The following is a 15789-nucleotide window of genomic DNA, read 5'->3' as shown; positions in this document are numbered from 1 at the left end:
TGTCAATCTAATTAATATTTAAGTAGTTTATTCAAAGGGGAACAGCTTCAATAGAAAAGAATGCCTGAGACTCCCGTGAGTTGGAAAATTATAGAATCATAGGATATGATAAAGGTTATGATATGTATGATAGATGAATTATGTATGTATGATATACATTCTATGATATGTGTGATAGAATACAAATTGGTAAGGGTTGTTTCCAGCCCCTGTTCTGAATGCAGCAGGAAGCCAGGTCTGCTCCCACAGCGTTATCCACGGCACTGCTCTGCTGGCGTAAGCGGTGCCCAACTCCTCCTAGGACGTTAGATTAGCAGCTGGGATTTTTGTAAACTAGATTCAGGAAAGGATTTTTGTGAACTGGAAAAAAAAACCCTGCTTTCTGAGGTGGATTCAGAAAACCACGGATGTTTCGGAGGTGGCTGAAAATGCCCTTCCTCAGAGCGACAACCGGGCCCGGGTGGGAAGGGGATACAGCGAGGGCAGCGCTGCGAGGAGCCGGGCTGCACGAGAGAAAGCGAAACAGGCGATTTAATGTCGGTAACCCGCACTGCTGAGCCCTGGAGGAGGAGGAGGAGGAGGAGGAGGAGGAGGAGGAGGAGGAGGAGGAGGAGGAGGAGGAAGGCCGAGGCAGGAAGGGGAGGGGGAAGGGCCGCCCTGCCCCCCACCGCCTCCACTGCGCCAGCGCCGCCGGTTGCCGGGCTAGCTGACGTCACGCCCCGCAGCGGCGGCGATTGGCCGGTCGGAAATTCCCCCCCCCCCCGCCCTCCCCTCCCCTCCCCGCCGCCCGCCCCCGCTGGGGCCGGCAGCCGGCGGGGCCGGGCCTGGCGCCTTCCCTCCGCGCCCGGCCGCTGCCGCCGCGCCCGCCCGGCCACGTCCTCGCCCTCGCTCCTCGGCCGCCCGGGGGTCGCCATGGGCCGCCCGCCGCCCGTCCCGCGCCGCCGCCGGCCGCCGCTGCTGCTGCCGCTGGCCCTGCTGGCGCTGCTCCTGCCCCGCGGCCGCGCGTGGGACAGCGGCGACCTGGAGCTCTTCGACCTGGTGGAGGAGGTGCCGCGGAACTTCTACGACTTCCTCGGGGTGCAGCAGGTGAGCGGGGGGACCCCCGGGCACCCCTCCGGGCGCGGCCCCGAAGATGGCCGGCCGCCCCCCCGGCCCCTTTCCCCCCAGGGGCTCCGCTCCCTGCCCGGGAGCTCTGCCTCGGCCCCCTGCAGCCCCGGCGTGTGGTGTGCCCGCAGCCCCTACCTTGGGGATGGCTTTTAGATGGTGGCGTTCACTTCTTGTGCCTCCGGGTTGCTGTGCCTGGGCTCCGCATCTGCTGGGCAACGCTCGGGAGTATCTCACAGCGATCGTTGCGCACCTTCGGGTAGCTCTTGTCCGCACGAAGTCACCACAGGCACCGCTCTTCCGAGTGCTTTTATCCCAGGTTCCTTGTTGCTGGCCTCGCTGCTGCTCCATGTCTTCAACTTGCCTGCCCTGGAGCCCACCTGATGGCCTTCCTTTCCTGGGCGCTCTGTTCTGCGTGCGCAGCCTTGCTTCATCTTTTCTTACACATATTAGTGATCTTCTGGTCGCTCTCTCCAGGCAGTATTCCTCTCCTGAAGAACTAATTCTTTATATTATTCTTACTCTACCGCTGTCCCCAAAAGACACTTCATTCTTAGCTTCTCTCCTAGCACCTCTACATTGTGGTGGGTGATCCTGCTGTTCTAATAACTTCTTTAACTTTAAAACCTGTTCTCTGTAGTCCTTGTCATTACTGAGAGTAAGGCTATATTCAGATGTATTTCATTAGGGCCTCCCCTGCAAGGAGAGGGGAGGTGTCTGCACCTGTAAGGGTCCTGTTTTGGAAACTACCAGTTGTGCTTGTAAGATGGTGGCTGGGAGATTCTGAGTCTTTCATCTCTTTTTGTTTTACTTCTTAAGCCTCTGGTGTTAAATACGATGGAATATCATCATATATATACCACAGCAAATGCTGCCACGCAAATTTCACTTTCATGAGCCTGAGCGTTTCATTTTTGAATCCTGAAAGGCAATTTTAGTGTTTAGGTAATGTAGGGATACAATTCTTTGTGTTTTGATTAGTGATGTTCAAATCAGATGTTCATCTTTTTGTTCATATCCTGCACAGACCTTTTGTTTAGGGCTGAATCTGTACCTTGCACAATAAGGTTATCAAAATATAACATTGTGAACTAGCAGAGCACTTTCTTACTAAACATCACGCTTCAGCTCGGGCACTACATTACTAGGAGATCATAATGGAGAACTTGAATCTCCTGCAGTGTGCAAGCAGAGGAAAAAGTTGAGAAAGCTGTACAGGTTTACAGGTTCTTCCACGTGGCATCTTCTCCTGCTGCTTGCTTCTCCAGCTCTGGCCTGTCCCAGCGTTTCAGATGAGGCACCGAAGTAGGGCTCTGACTTGGGCCGACTCGTGAGGTCGCTGCGGCGGTTTGGGTTACCGTGTCCAGAAGGTGACTGGTCTTGTAATGGGGTCAAGGAAGTGCACAAATGTCAGGTATTTTGTGCTCTGCCTTGGATGCCTTAACACAAAGCTGCCCTTTACCATAATGTCTCTGCGTTCTGTTTGCGCGTTTCTTCAGGTTTTCTGCTGTTTTCTAGAACTATGACTCAATGGAGTTAATTTACTGGTTATTTTGTATGTCACTATTGTTTTAGTTGGCATGGCTTTGACTACAGTGCTGTGATTATCTTGTGGTTCTGGTGCTGGTGTTTCCATATGCTCAGGTGTTTTTCTTGGGGTTTTCACACAAGAGGGACAGAGACTGTGTGAATATGGCCTTTGTGGCTGTGTCTTTGGACTGTTTCACAATCTCTCATTCATCAAAGCTTGTTGTCTTTTTCCCCCTGTCTCCGTATTCCTATGGTATTCATTGGTATTCATTGCCTTGTATTGTGTCTTGATAATCCCTTCCCCTATGTATTTATGGGAGAGGGAGATTCAGAGCAGGATGTAAGTTCCATGTCTAAAATGCAGATGCTCAACAGCGCTTATTAGCAGCAGCATATCAGGCCGCCAGATTTCTCTGGACGTCACCTTGTATTTTTTAAAAAAAATACAGGGGATGAGTCCCATACTTTCTAAAGGCATTACAGCAGCTTAGATCTTGGTAGGAGAATTGTTGTACTGGCATTTTGCTGAGCCTCGCATGCAGTGTCAGAAGCTGCTGTTGACCTCAAATGACAGCGTGACTGTGGGAAGTCCTCTGACTCTCTCGTGTACTTTGATGAAGCATCTGGCTGCTGGATTTTCCCCTGGAATTGGAGAGAAATGATGACTTTGGTATGCTAGTCCATACTCACTGAACTGAGGGTTTTGTATTTTGCCTTTTCAATGACCTTGTGGCATTGCACTGGCAGAGCGTTAGGTTCAAACGCTACTGCTGTCGTGCTTTCCAGCGTCGGTGGCAGGGATGTTGGAGGATGTTATAATGAAAATGAGTTTTGTTGTGAAAGTGGGTTGACAAAGAGTAAGATTGTGACTTAGTTATTCTAATAACCGTGCTTAGTGCTTGAATTCAGGGAAGAGTTGGGTGAGAAATCTACAAGGGTTTGCAGTGTTTGAGGATGGAAGCGGCCTCTGGAGGTCATCTTATCCAGCATCCCAGTTGAGTACTAGAGGAAGAAGTATCTGAATGTGATGCAAGGACACAATCTATCTGTTAAGCCATTGGATCCATAATAACGTACCGTTTATAAAGGAGAGTTAAACTTAAGATTTTTTTCTACTGCCGTTTTGAGCAATTCCTAAATTGCTCTACCTTCCTATTTCTTTGGTTGTGCTTAAATTGATGATGTGATTAACTCGAATGGCTCACTTTAAAATATTACTGTTCTAAAGAAGTTTGATCTAGTAAAATGGAGAGATTAAGATAACCTTTGGCTTGAGAAAAGATTACATTTCCATGTCTTCCAGTTCTTTACCGAAGTTGCGTTCAAATGAGGCAAGTTAGAATCATAAACTCTTGACAGATCAGCTGTAATAATCGCGCCCATAATCACTTCAATATGGAGAGCTTCAAACTGGCAAAGGGATCAGGACCAGATAGCACTCATCTTAAAACTCAGATGAGGTTGCTGAATTAAACCAGAGACTGTGCAGACTCGGTCATAAAATTACCTTGTTACCTGAGAACGTGAACGTGCAAAAGCGATGTCAACTTTTTGGAAAAATTCCAGGAGGATCTGGGGAACTATGAGCTTGTAGGGCAACAAATGCCCTGATCGAGTTAATTCTATCTGTTACAGCTTTTACTAGCCAATACCTGCATAAATATGGTATGCTCTGGATGAATCAAGCTGGCATCAGCTGCACCCGTGCAACTTCTTGCCAAAGTATGCTGTTGATTATAACTGTGTATGTGGCTTCAAGGGGATTGCCCGCTGCTTTACTATTTTTGGCTCGCTGGAAGGAAGGCACTGCAGGCCTCGGATGTCTTGTGAAACTTCAGGATTTGTTCTAGAATACAAGAGGTTTGATGGAGAGATTTTTAGGAAATGTTGCTTGTTTGCTCGTGTTAACAACACTCCGCAGCGTGCTGATCATGTGGAGATGTGCTAAAGTGCACGAGCTGTATTGCAAGAATCGAGCAGGGCAGGGCGGTGTGCCTTGTATCAGTTGGGACCAAGGAATCTCTGAATGAGGCTTTGGCTTCTGCTGGCCATCAGATAAGGGAACAGGTTTGTATTGTAAGTTCTGCTGGGCCCAGGCTGTGTATGAAAGCAAACAAAGTTTCTCCAAGCATCCTTTGAAGTGGTAGAAGAGGCCCTGGGACCTCAATTTCCTGAGGAAAATTTAACGCGTGGTTGCGACTTGGGGGCCGACACTGTGGATAAATACATAGCCCCTGAAAATATTGAGTGCCTTCTTTAGTATCAGTGTATACCTTCCCTGTGGCACGTGAGTTTTATTTTGAACAAGCTTAATTCCCGTGACTTCACTGAAAAAGCTAAGCGCTGCATCAGCGTCACTGCTTGGCGGCGGATTTGCTCGATGACGGTGTAGTGCCAGGTCAGAGCTGCAGCCTGCGAGCTCCTGGCGTGTTAGCAGTTCCCAGAAATTGCAAGATGCGAAAACCAAGGAGTCGGGTTTCCTTGGCTGCGAGAAGCCACGATGCCTCTAGACGAGCTGGAGGTGTTGGGCCAACGGGCCCCTTCAAAGGCCGCAGGAACAGAGAGGCTGTGTGCGCCCTAGCAAGTGGTGCAGTCCAGCAGGGCTGTGTCTGCAGAGTGCATCGCTTGGTGCCGAGGCACTGATGCCCACACTGTTTGCGTTTCAGGGAATTTTGTGGTTGATCTCGTTCCAGGCTGGCCGCGTGGGCTCGGCGCCCGCTTGTGTTGAAGCGCGGTGGTTGTGCTCCTGGTATGTGAGTTACAGCTCGGTCCTATCGGAAAGGAGCCCAGTTCGGCCCCGCCAGGGCTGCTTCATGGCACGCCGTCAGTGCGAAAAGTAAGGAATTTTGCTTGGCATGTCTGCTCCTTAGCACATCTGTGCTAAGGAATTGAGGTAGATGCACGTTATGGGAAATGGCCTATGCTGGATTTTACCTCTTGGCATTGCCTAGTAAGGCAGAACCTTGTCAGAAATGAGCCCCGTGACAAATTACCTGGCTTTTATGATATTACCAGGCATAATGTCAGTCTAAGAAAGCTTTCTCTAATAGGTTCTTGCATAGGGGGTGAATGGTGCGAGTGTGCTGACTGCCGATGTTCACCGCCGCAGTTCTAAAGCTGCGGATTCACGTGTTGTGTAAGTAAAGTTCCTGGGCATAGATCTGGTAATTTCTTTTCCAGAATGAATGGCTACCTCTGAAACTGTCAGTGTTACATCACCTGGTGCTGCCTCGGTTCTTGCCTTGTGTGGGTCACTGTCCAAAAAAAAACCCAACCAAAACGAAAATATAACAACTAGATAAAACTATTTTTGCTGTAGAGCTTTTGGGGAACTTGAGTACGCAGAGTGGTCCCCTCAGGTGGGAGGAGGCATGTCAGGGAGAGCCACATCTATTCAAGGAATGCTCTCAAGACCTCAGCAAAAACAGCCTACCTGGAGAGGTCTTCTCACTCCCCTGGCTGGCGAAGTGTGTGTAAGCAGGATGAGGTAGGAGAAATAGGAGAGATGCCCAGAAACGGAGCAGTCTGTTTCGTCTTCCTGGTGACAAACTGGATCATGCTCTGAAGACTTATTTTGGTTGTTCCTTCTAACACTCAAGGCTGTTCTCTTCCCTGATGCTTTCTAAGGGTAACGTATGTGGGTGCAGTGTTACTAAAGTCATCTGCAAATGTTTTAGAGAAAAATATTTAGGTTGGTAACGCTGGTTTAGTCTCCCAAGCTTTGCAAGTATTTGATTCAGTGAGATAGAGCTTCACACCCGTGCAATTACAGCAAGACTTACTGCGATGATTGTGTCAAAGCTGTGAACTTTAGGCTTTTCTTATTTTGTTTGTCTTTGCATGACAACTAGGATATTCACTCTGACTTTTGAAAGCCTTGGGCCATGAAGCGCCATGTAGCAGCTTGATGGCTCACTACTCGTGTTGGAGGAATCAAAGCTGCTGGGATAGTGATAAAACATCATGTCTAATGGTTCACATTCTAGATTCTGAAACCTGTTTCAGATTTTCTGCTTCATGTTCAAAATACATATTAAGGGGGTTTAGTAGTTTTGGAAGGGTTAGACTTCAATGCACTGTTGGTCACAGAATCTGGGTTCTACGGCCAAAAAATGAGACGTTGCATCAACTTAAATGCTCCAGTCTGTCAAAAATAATTAACTTCTGTAACGTCCAACTAGGTGGTAGTAGTAGTAGCAGACTTTTATTTGGACAGTGAGAGATCACAGGTATTTCTTGAATCTGCATGTGTCTTTTGGGTGGTGGATGAAAGGAAGGGTTCTTCATAATCTGTTTTTTTGACTTTGGTTCCTGTTATGGCAATTACAGCTGATGCCAGTTGCAGCCAAGAAGACCACCAAACCTAATCATCAACATTGAAGCAGTGATAGACTTCATTGCAGTAGTTCAAACAAAAATAGCAATAAAAAAAAATCCCAGCAAATCGCTTGCTAGCGGCTTTTGCTGTAATTTTGGTTTATTCCACAAAAGTAATTGTGTGGGTTTTTTTCTCAGTATGTTATTTAGACATAACTCTGCATCCCTTCATGCTTTTAAGCGTTCTATTTAAATCTGCTACATTTAAGTTATACGTGGAAGTGAGATTTCCAGCAGTTCTGGAAACTCTGTTTTTCATCAGAAACGTAAATTAATTCAAGTTGTGCAAAGTCAGTGTTGAGATTATTCACTTGTTCACTAGTTTGCTTGGAAGAAATGCCACAGAGAACCAGTCGTGATACCTGTGCTCAGATTTGTAACTGAGGATGGAGCAGGCTGTTGGATTTTGTATTTATTGTTTTTAACAGTGCTGAACTTTCAGGTAAGCTGCTGCTACTTTACGTAATGTGTTGTGTAAGTGCACTGACAGGTATTGTGTATGAATAACATTCCCTGATGTTTTTGTTCATGGTTGCAGTGTTTTAAAATGATTGAGAAGTCTAGGCTTGTAAAACTTACATTTTCCAGTAAAATGTGTTTTCTGTATTGTCTTCTACTGACTTCTTGCTTGGACATTGTCCAAGGAAATCTATTTTTGTTTCTGTTGTTGTTGTTGTTGTTGGTTTTATTACTTTTGTTTTGCTTTGATTGTTGTTGGCTCCTTTCTTAAAGACATGAAAGTGTTGCAGAATTTGCCATTAGCGGTAGTTTCAGACATTTACTGATAGCTTTCCTTGACAACTCAGTCGTGTAATACTTTTCTGATTTATTTCAGATTATTTTTCTTCTTTCTCGCTGTGCAGAGGGATGTGTAGCAGGGAACCCAAGGGAGCTAACAGTATGCAAAAGGCTGTGGAAGGGATAAAATAAGGAGTGATGATTTATTTATTTGTTTTGTCTGCAGCAACAATAATGTTTTAGCTGTTCTTCTCTTGCTCTCTGTGCTTTCCACTTTGCTAATCCTTTAAGGATGTGTCCATAATAGCTTGGTCTTCAAATTGTGGAAATAAACAGTGTGCTATTATTTTAGCTCCTGGAAGTTCTGCATTTGATTTGCAATTGGTTGAGTGACCAATTTGTTGAGGGGGAATGGTAGGTAACCTGTGCTGATGGCTTCTGCCACTTATACACGGCTCTGTGTTTTACGTTTGTCTTGAATTCGTCTCCTTTGCTGCAGTTCTCCCATATGGGACGGTGTTGACCACCACATCAGGACTCGTGTCATCTCACCCCTATGTTATGGGAGGGGAGGCGGCTGTATTCCCGTGGAGTGTCTGAAAAGTGCTGCTGTTTGAGCAAGCTACCCCCTCAAAAATACCCCAAATCATTATCTTCCTAAAACGTCCTATGAACGTGATACTGGGGTGAAGACTGGAAGTGATTGTAGTGCGTTTACTTCTTCACGGCTTGCAGCCAAACCGCCTGGGACTCCACAGGCAACCCTGGTGCGAGTTGTGGGTTGGTTGTTTGCTAATAGCAAGTTCTGCTCATGCAGCTGGAATGGGAAACACTGTGTATTTGTCTTATCTGGACTGCAAAATATTGAATACCTGATCAAGACACAGTTCTATCTTGGCTGAGAAATCAGTTTCAGAAACCAGCCTAGTCCAGTACTGTCTTTTCTGGCCACAGTATTAATTTGATCAGGTCTAGCCAACTGTCACGTAAGGCCCTCATACCTCCTGATAGCAGGCAGGATAACCAGTACCCTGATGGTGGTGGGATACTGTTAATTCAATGGCAGTGTCTTAATTTGTTAAAAAAAAGTATGGAAGCTATGGGAATGTGTCTTACATATTCCAGAAGTGAAGAAACTCAAGTTTTACAGCTTTCTGCTTGCTTTAGGACAGGAATTTAAAAAGATACCATGCCCCTACTGATAGTTCTCTAAATATCAGACAGGTTTTCTTTAAAAGTTCTTCTTTGTTAAAGACCTGAACTCTGAGGAAAGCAAACACAAAGACGACAAATGAAATTATATCTTAGAAAGAAAACAAGACATCTGTATTCAGTGTTAAGTGGTGCTTATATTCACAAATATACTTGCATGAGAAGTTGAAAAACAGCAACCTGTGCAAGGGCACTTATAAAATGGGACACTTTTTTTTCTAGACTTCAAATAAAAATTCAAATAAATACTAAGACATATTTTGTACTGAAATATTTAAAACATCTCAGTTTAAAATATGACACAACATCAGGATTAAAGTTCTCTATTATTAAGGTAGAATTTGTACCTCAAGTGTATTTCTCTCTAACTCTATCCCTTTTACAGGGAGAATGAGTAGCGTGTATTTGAATACAAAATGTTCAGGTAACATGACAAACAACTTCAAAGGCTTCAAAAAAGGCTCAAAATTAAACGTTGTGGTTTTACCACAAAACTGAGATAAAGCTAAGGCATGTGTGATAAAGATCAGCTACAATACTAAATGATGTTTAATTGCAGTTATGCATTTCAGTTTGCTGTCACACTATGACAAATTAGAGCCTACTCAGGACAATCCTAGGTCCAACTGTTAAGGTAGCTCAAACTAAAAAACGTTCACCGACACCTCTCCTGTGAAACTGTCTGATCTTAAGACCATCTGAACTCTGCACCGAATACCTACAAAGCTAGACTTCCCAGAGGGTGCAGCCCCATGTAGTCTTCCATTACCCCATACTGATTATTGTTCCTTTGGGTTCTCAAACAATCTCTAGCTCTTCAGCAATGCAGATGACAGCAAAGAGCCAAGTCTACCCCAAATTCGCATACCTTGGCATTAGTCAAGGTGCACGCACAGCATGGAAGCAGAAGGTAGGATTAGATCGAGGGTTTAATTATTTTAGGTAATACCCAGAAGTATGAGTATCTCAAGCAACTCTCTTTAGCAGAAAAAGAAAATTGATTGTACACTAAAGAACTATACTAAACCCTTGAAATACTTTATTCAATACAACTTCTAGCTTTCATATGCTAACTTACAGTTCCTGCATTTCAACCAGGTTCCCTGGTGTGAGGTTTATTTTGGTAAGTTTTAAAAACTTGTAGAAGTGATGGTGTATCATAAAACTGCCACGTCTTTTTCCTCAACAATTCAAGGCTAACATTTGATAGAAAATGAAAATTGAAGTTTTCAGTGATTTATATAACCAAAAAAAAAATAAAATCTTATTTAAGCCAACAGGAATGATCAGTGACATTACTAATAAGTGGCAACATCAAAACTGGGAGACCTTGAGTAAAATAAATAATCTCATTGTTTCCAAAGTGATAAACTTCAGAACATCACAATAAGAAGCTTGCTTAGGAGTTGATAAACCCACAGAACTACTAGGGCATAATGATCATTGGTCAAAAGGGGTGGGGAACAACTCTGCATTAACCTTAACTCAAGCAACAGTACAAACCCAAGGCCTCCCAAGGACCTTCTGAAAAGACAGCTACTGTCCAACTCCGAGATGGTACAGAGTTACTGCTCGTTACTGATGCAAAGTTAACAGAAGCAGATGGTACTGAGATATTCTGAAGGAATTTGAGAATGTAAGAGGCCTGAGCTCCCGAGAAAATGTGTGTAATCATACATGAATAACAGTAGAACAAGAAAGCTGCATTAATAGCAGCTATTCTTTTAAGTAATCGATGAATAAAATGACAATTTGGTTGTTTCTGTGCCAGTTCCACTAGAATTGTTTAAATATGCAGCTAAAAAAATGAGTGGACTACTTCTAATCTGTTAATACAGACTTTTTATTTGCCAGAGCAAACTAAAATGTCAAACTGCTTGTCTTTTCAAAACTTCTTTATTTCTTTAAATATAATCAAAAGCAGGATGCCAGCTAGGGAGTGCTTGATGACAAAAATATAAAAAGTTTCATTTGGGAATAAAGCTACAGCCATGCGATTGGTTAACTTATTTCATGAGTCTTTCCTGTTGGAGATGTTCAAGAGATACCAACACATTCTTTGCAGTAAACAGGTCAAGAGAAGCTAATTCAACTTGAAGTAAATATACAGGCATGTTACACCTAACAGGTAAATCAAATGTTAAGGCATTGCCAGGATGATGGCTTTCACTTGAGGTCGTTGTTGAAGGAAATTCATGTACAAAGCTACAGACCTGCAGGTGAAGGAGGTAACCCAGTACTGGGGGGAGGACACAGCAAACTGTGCTGGCAGGGAGCTGGTTCCCATCTGTACCAGTAAACAAATGAGAAGAGATCCTGAGAGCTACAGCCCAGGAAGTCTGAATCCCATCCTTGCTAAAGGCACTGGGGTCTATAAAAATAAAGTCCCTGGAGCCAGGATATGCTTGGTCTGTTGGAAAAGACGCAGCACGGCTTCTTCAAGGAGAAACCCTGCCTCACCGACCCACCAGGGTCCTGGCGTGCCCCTGTGAGGGCATGGAGAGGGGATCCAGCAGGCACGGGGCGGTCTGGTTTTGCAAAAGGCTTTGACAAGGTTCCACACCAAGGGTTATCCAGGAAACTAACTTGCCACAGGATGGGGCGAGGGAGTCTTAAAAGCACAAGATTGATGAGCAGGACACAAAAAGCAAGGTTTAATGGCCAGTTTTCAGGGCTGAGACTAGGCAGCTGAAAGGTCTCCTGCCGGGGGATTGGTGCTGGGACTGGCTGTATGCAACACTTTTAGTGACAAGCCGAAGAGCAAAGCACCCGGTGAAATCTCAAAGTCCACAGCTGATGCTATACATTTTGGGTAGTTAGATACTGTGAGATTAACTTCATTCATTGTAGGTAAGGGTAAGGTGACAGGCAAAATATATATAAAGCCATAGTTACAGAGCAGATTGTAATTATAAACCACAAAACGATCTTAGATGCTGCTGACAGCTCTCCAAACCCAGTGCAGCAGCAGCTGGTTGAAGGGCGCCATCAGGAACGCACCCCCTAACATTACTGATTAAAAACTGGGGAGCCTGAGAAGTGCAGGAAAAAACTGGGTTGCAAAACAAGGCTGGGTTCACATGTTCTCCTCACGTAACACCATCGATTGCACTTGGCTCTATTATTTTTGCTTAAGAATCAAATTTAAGGGTCACCCGGTCAGGAGTGTATACATAGGAAACCAAGCAGAGCATCCAGGATTCCTGGAAGGCATCCAAAACAAGGTAAAGCTATTCAGCTTTCTTAATTGCTAGTAACACTAAAAAAATCCATGATTTCTAAACTGATACATATTTATCCAACTATAAATCCTCATCGGAAGGCACGCTGAATGGCACCACTGAGGAGAATATACTTATTTCCTTTTTAAATTGATGTCCCCAGTGATCAGAGGAATATGTAAGTGCACAGAGGTAGTGATCTTCAGCCAGTCAATCACAGGGCCCTGCTAGTCCGTCAGCTACCTGCTATCTCTTGTGCTTAAATCTAAGTTCACTAACCGATGGTCTGCACCTCTGCCAGAAATTAAGGTGTCTGGACATTGTGGTCCTTTATAAGTAAGAAAGTTAAGTATAAAGGTGTAAAAGGCAAAAATCCCCATGATTCAGAAAATTAGCAGATCGGTAACTCATTGACAGGCTAGTCTCTACCTGACCAGTAGAGAAGAAGCTTTTGTTTGCAAAATAAACTCAGCTTTCTGGTTAAGTACCTAGTATTAACCAGGAAACACGAAGACCAAGAAGAATTACTGAATGGATTGCTGGTGTGCACTACCTTGGGAACTCTCACTACATAACTGAACATGAATGTACGTCAGTTATACTTAATTTTTAAGTACTTATGTACAGGAGAAGTTTGTTCTTTCACCATTGTAAACTGCAAAACACAACTGACTGGCTGGCACCTTCTATCTGTATTTCAACTGATACGGTCCAACATTTGAATTCACAGTTCTGTTTTGGTCATTGCTGGGTTAGCTTGTACTGTTGAAAAAGTATTGGAGCAGGAAAAAAAAATCAGTGGAACTGAAACTACAAACTACATGTTATAAACTCACAGAAGAAGTATTTTCTACTCGATAGCTAGGAAACTTGTGTTGGAAAACAAGTTTATTCAGAATTTTTGATCAGTTGAAAGAAGTACTTGAGATTTTTATCTTTCCATTTAATAAGATTTTAAGTAATTCCTAATAGGAAATGAGAAGAGGCTTCCATTTCAGATGATACTTAAAAAATATATAATTCCTACTGTTTTATTGTAGTAGCCATGGTTAGACACAAGATCCAGTAAAAGCAATTACTAATATAATTATAAACTGTCACAAAACGCTACGTGGCATTCAGCTTTTCTAGTCTGCCATCACAGCATTTATATTCCATAAGATAACACTGTGTGAATTAATCAGTGACTATGAAATGGTGATTATTAACTATATTAACTATAAAAGCCAATCTAAATCAGTTTGAAATTTAATCAGAATCATTCGCGAAATATGTCGGGTGAGACAGATGTGTGGATGTGTATTTAGGGACATGGTTTAGGGGTGGACTTGGTACTGTTACATGATGGTTGGACTTGATGATCTTACGGCTCTTCCAACCACAATGATTCTCTGGTAACAATAATTATTGCCACTTAAAGAAGAAGCTACTCATTCATATCAGTGCAATAAGGCTACTTCAACAAGCAGATGCGCTTTGTGTTGAGACAGCAGCATTTCAGAACCATAGCCATGTACAAAGCACAGCTGCACTAGTTCTGCCTTTCCTCTTTAGTCAGAGAACGACTGGAGCGACGTTATTTCAAAATCTCCAGTGCATCTTCAGATTTTCTCCAAAAGTTTTCCAGCTTAACGCTGAGAAGAATTTCAGCTTTACCAAAGGTGAGGGACTGCGTATGAATTGTCTTGTGGTTGGATTCTTGCTTGACATCAAGAACACATTGAAGGCCTGTGAGCCAGGTCATTTCAGAAGTTTGCACCTAAGCCATCCATCAGGTGGGAGCCCAGTAATACCCAGCATCTTGGCACACACTCTGCCAGGGGTTACAGCCCTGTTTTCAAGGGTTACGTTCGAACTGTGTTTCTGTTTATAGAACAGTAACACACACCACATGTACAGCATAGGCTGCCATGTACATTCAAATTGTTTACAAATAATCACTTTTATACAAAACTATAATATCCAAACAAGGTTGACAGTCTAACAAACTGCTAAAAAGCCCAACAATTTGTTTGTATTTTACGAAAAAAAAAAAGCTTCAGAAAAAGAAATGTACGCACACACTACTGTTTCATAACCCAAAACTGAGAAAAACAAACTTTTAACAGGCACGGCATACTAAGTAAAAGCAAGAACACCAACAAGCAAACCAAAAACAAAACTGCAGGCTTTCAAATGCTGCATTAATTTCTTAGTCCGCTAAGATATTGTGGAAAACTGAAACGACATTCCAGGTATACGTTAATTTTCTCCTTTTATTCTTTTTAATATCAGAGCTGTTCTTACAGATGAAAACCCCTTTGTTATTGCTTATACTCTCATTCCTTCTGGCTCAGCTGTGCAGCAGCACCACATGCTCTTTGTTGCTGGCTCTGCTGAGAGCATAAGGATCACCAACCAAAGAACATTTTTAAAAACAGATTTATTTTTTTTCAATATTGCCAAGTATTGCATCCTAAACTTAAAATAGCATCAGATGTGCCTCCAAATCTCCCTTAAAGCTGAACTTTATCTAGATCTGATTAGAAAACTGTGTTAACCTTCATTATAAAATGGCTCTGTTTTATACACCAATGTAGTAGGAGGAAAGGCTCCTTGAAGGACATCGATCACTCAGATAACCCTAAGAATGAAAAACGAAAGGAAGCTGGTGGCTTGCAAAATGTGGGAATTAACTGATCTTTTCCCCCCAGTATTTAATGGTGTCTTTGCGTAACTACATTAATGCTAAATTAACGTTAATTTGCATGCAGAAAAATGCTGATTTATGGTAGGAGTACTTGAGATAATCGTACAGGCTTTAGAAAATGCAATTCTGACTCTGTCACGTGCCTGTGCTTCGGCATCCCTGGAACGTCAGGAATAACAGATTCGTGTACTGGCAGCAGGCACCTTGAGAACAGGACTCATTCTCACGAAGATCTGTCTTGTAATGACTTGATTAACGAAAAGTATCATTACAAGAGGTGAAGAAAAAAACCTCGAGGTGGGTTATACTAGTGTAAAATCTATCACCTAGCCAAGTGTGATACAGTGTGGGATAGCACTTTGCTGGGTCTTAACACGCTGGTGAGAGGAAGGAAAGCCGGAGAATTCCAGCGTATACTTGGAGCAGCCACTGCCGGGATGTTTCTTACCACTGCTTTGCAGATTACTTCACAGCCTCGAGCTTTTCTGTATTAAATTTTTAAGGTACATGTTGAATTGGCGATCTTAGCAAGAATCATTGCATATGTTCTGGCACAAATGCTTTAAAACTGTTTGATTTTAAGCATCAATAATGTGGAGAAAGTACTATAGTTGCTAATACAAACCAAGGAAAGAAGCCAATTTTCAAAAGAAACGTTGCTGATCTTCTGACGACATTTTGAGTTACATCTTGCTTATCAGGCCACTCTGATTTCTGGTTAAGTTGAACCTTGGTAGTTTTACTCGGATGAAATGTTGAAGCTTGTTTTTTGACAAAGCAGTGTCCAGACAATGTTTTGGATGAGTTGATCTTAAATTTCTAGGCCATAGCTTTCCTTCTAGGAGTGAGACACCCTTCGCCCAGAAAAGGTCCAAACAAATGCCTGAAATGAGTAAATTTCTCTCAGTTCCTTTTAGA

The 15789-nt window shown here is 43.4% G+C and overlaps 1 protein-coding gene across 1 annotated transcript in view; it reads left to right on the top strand.

The window, feature by feature from the left end:
- Nucleotides 1–519: 519 nt before the first annotated feature.
- DNAJC1 (DnaJ heat shock protein family (Hsp40) member C1) overlaps nt 520–15789 on the top strand; it is a 98891-nt gene continuing 83621 nt past the window's right edge. Inside the window, exon 1 of the mRNA XM_083825185.1 lies at nt 520–1086. Within this exon, the coding sequence (XP_083681311.1) occupies nt 535–1086 (552 nt within the window). The 5' untranslated portion in view covers nt 520–534. The remainder of the gene's footprint in view (nt 1087–15789) is intronic.

This window comes from Anser anser (assembly GCF_964211835.1).
Source record: "Anser anser genome assembly, chromosome: 2".
Lineage (NCBI taxonomy): Eukaryota > Metazoa > Chordata > Aves > Anseriformes > Anatidae > Anser > Anser anser.
Note: the sequence above shows the minus strand (reverse complement) of the source record. Positions and strands in the feature narration are given on the sequence as shown.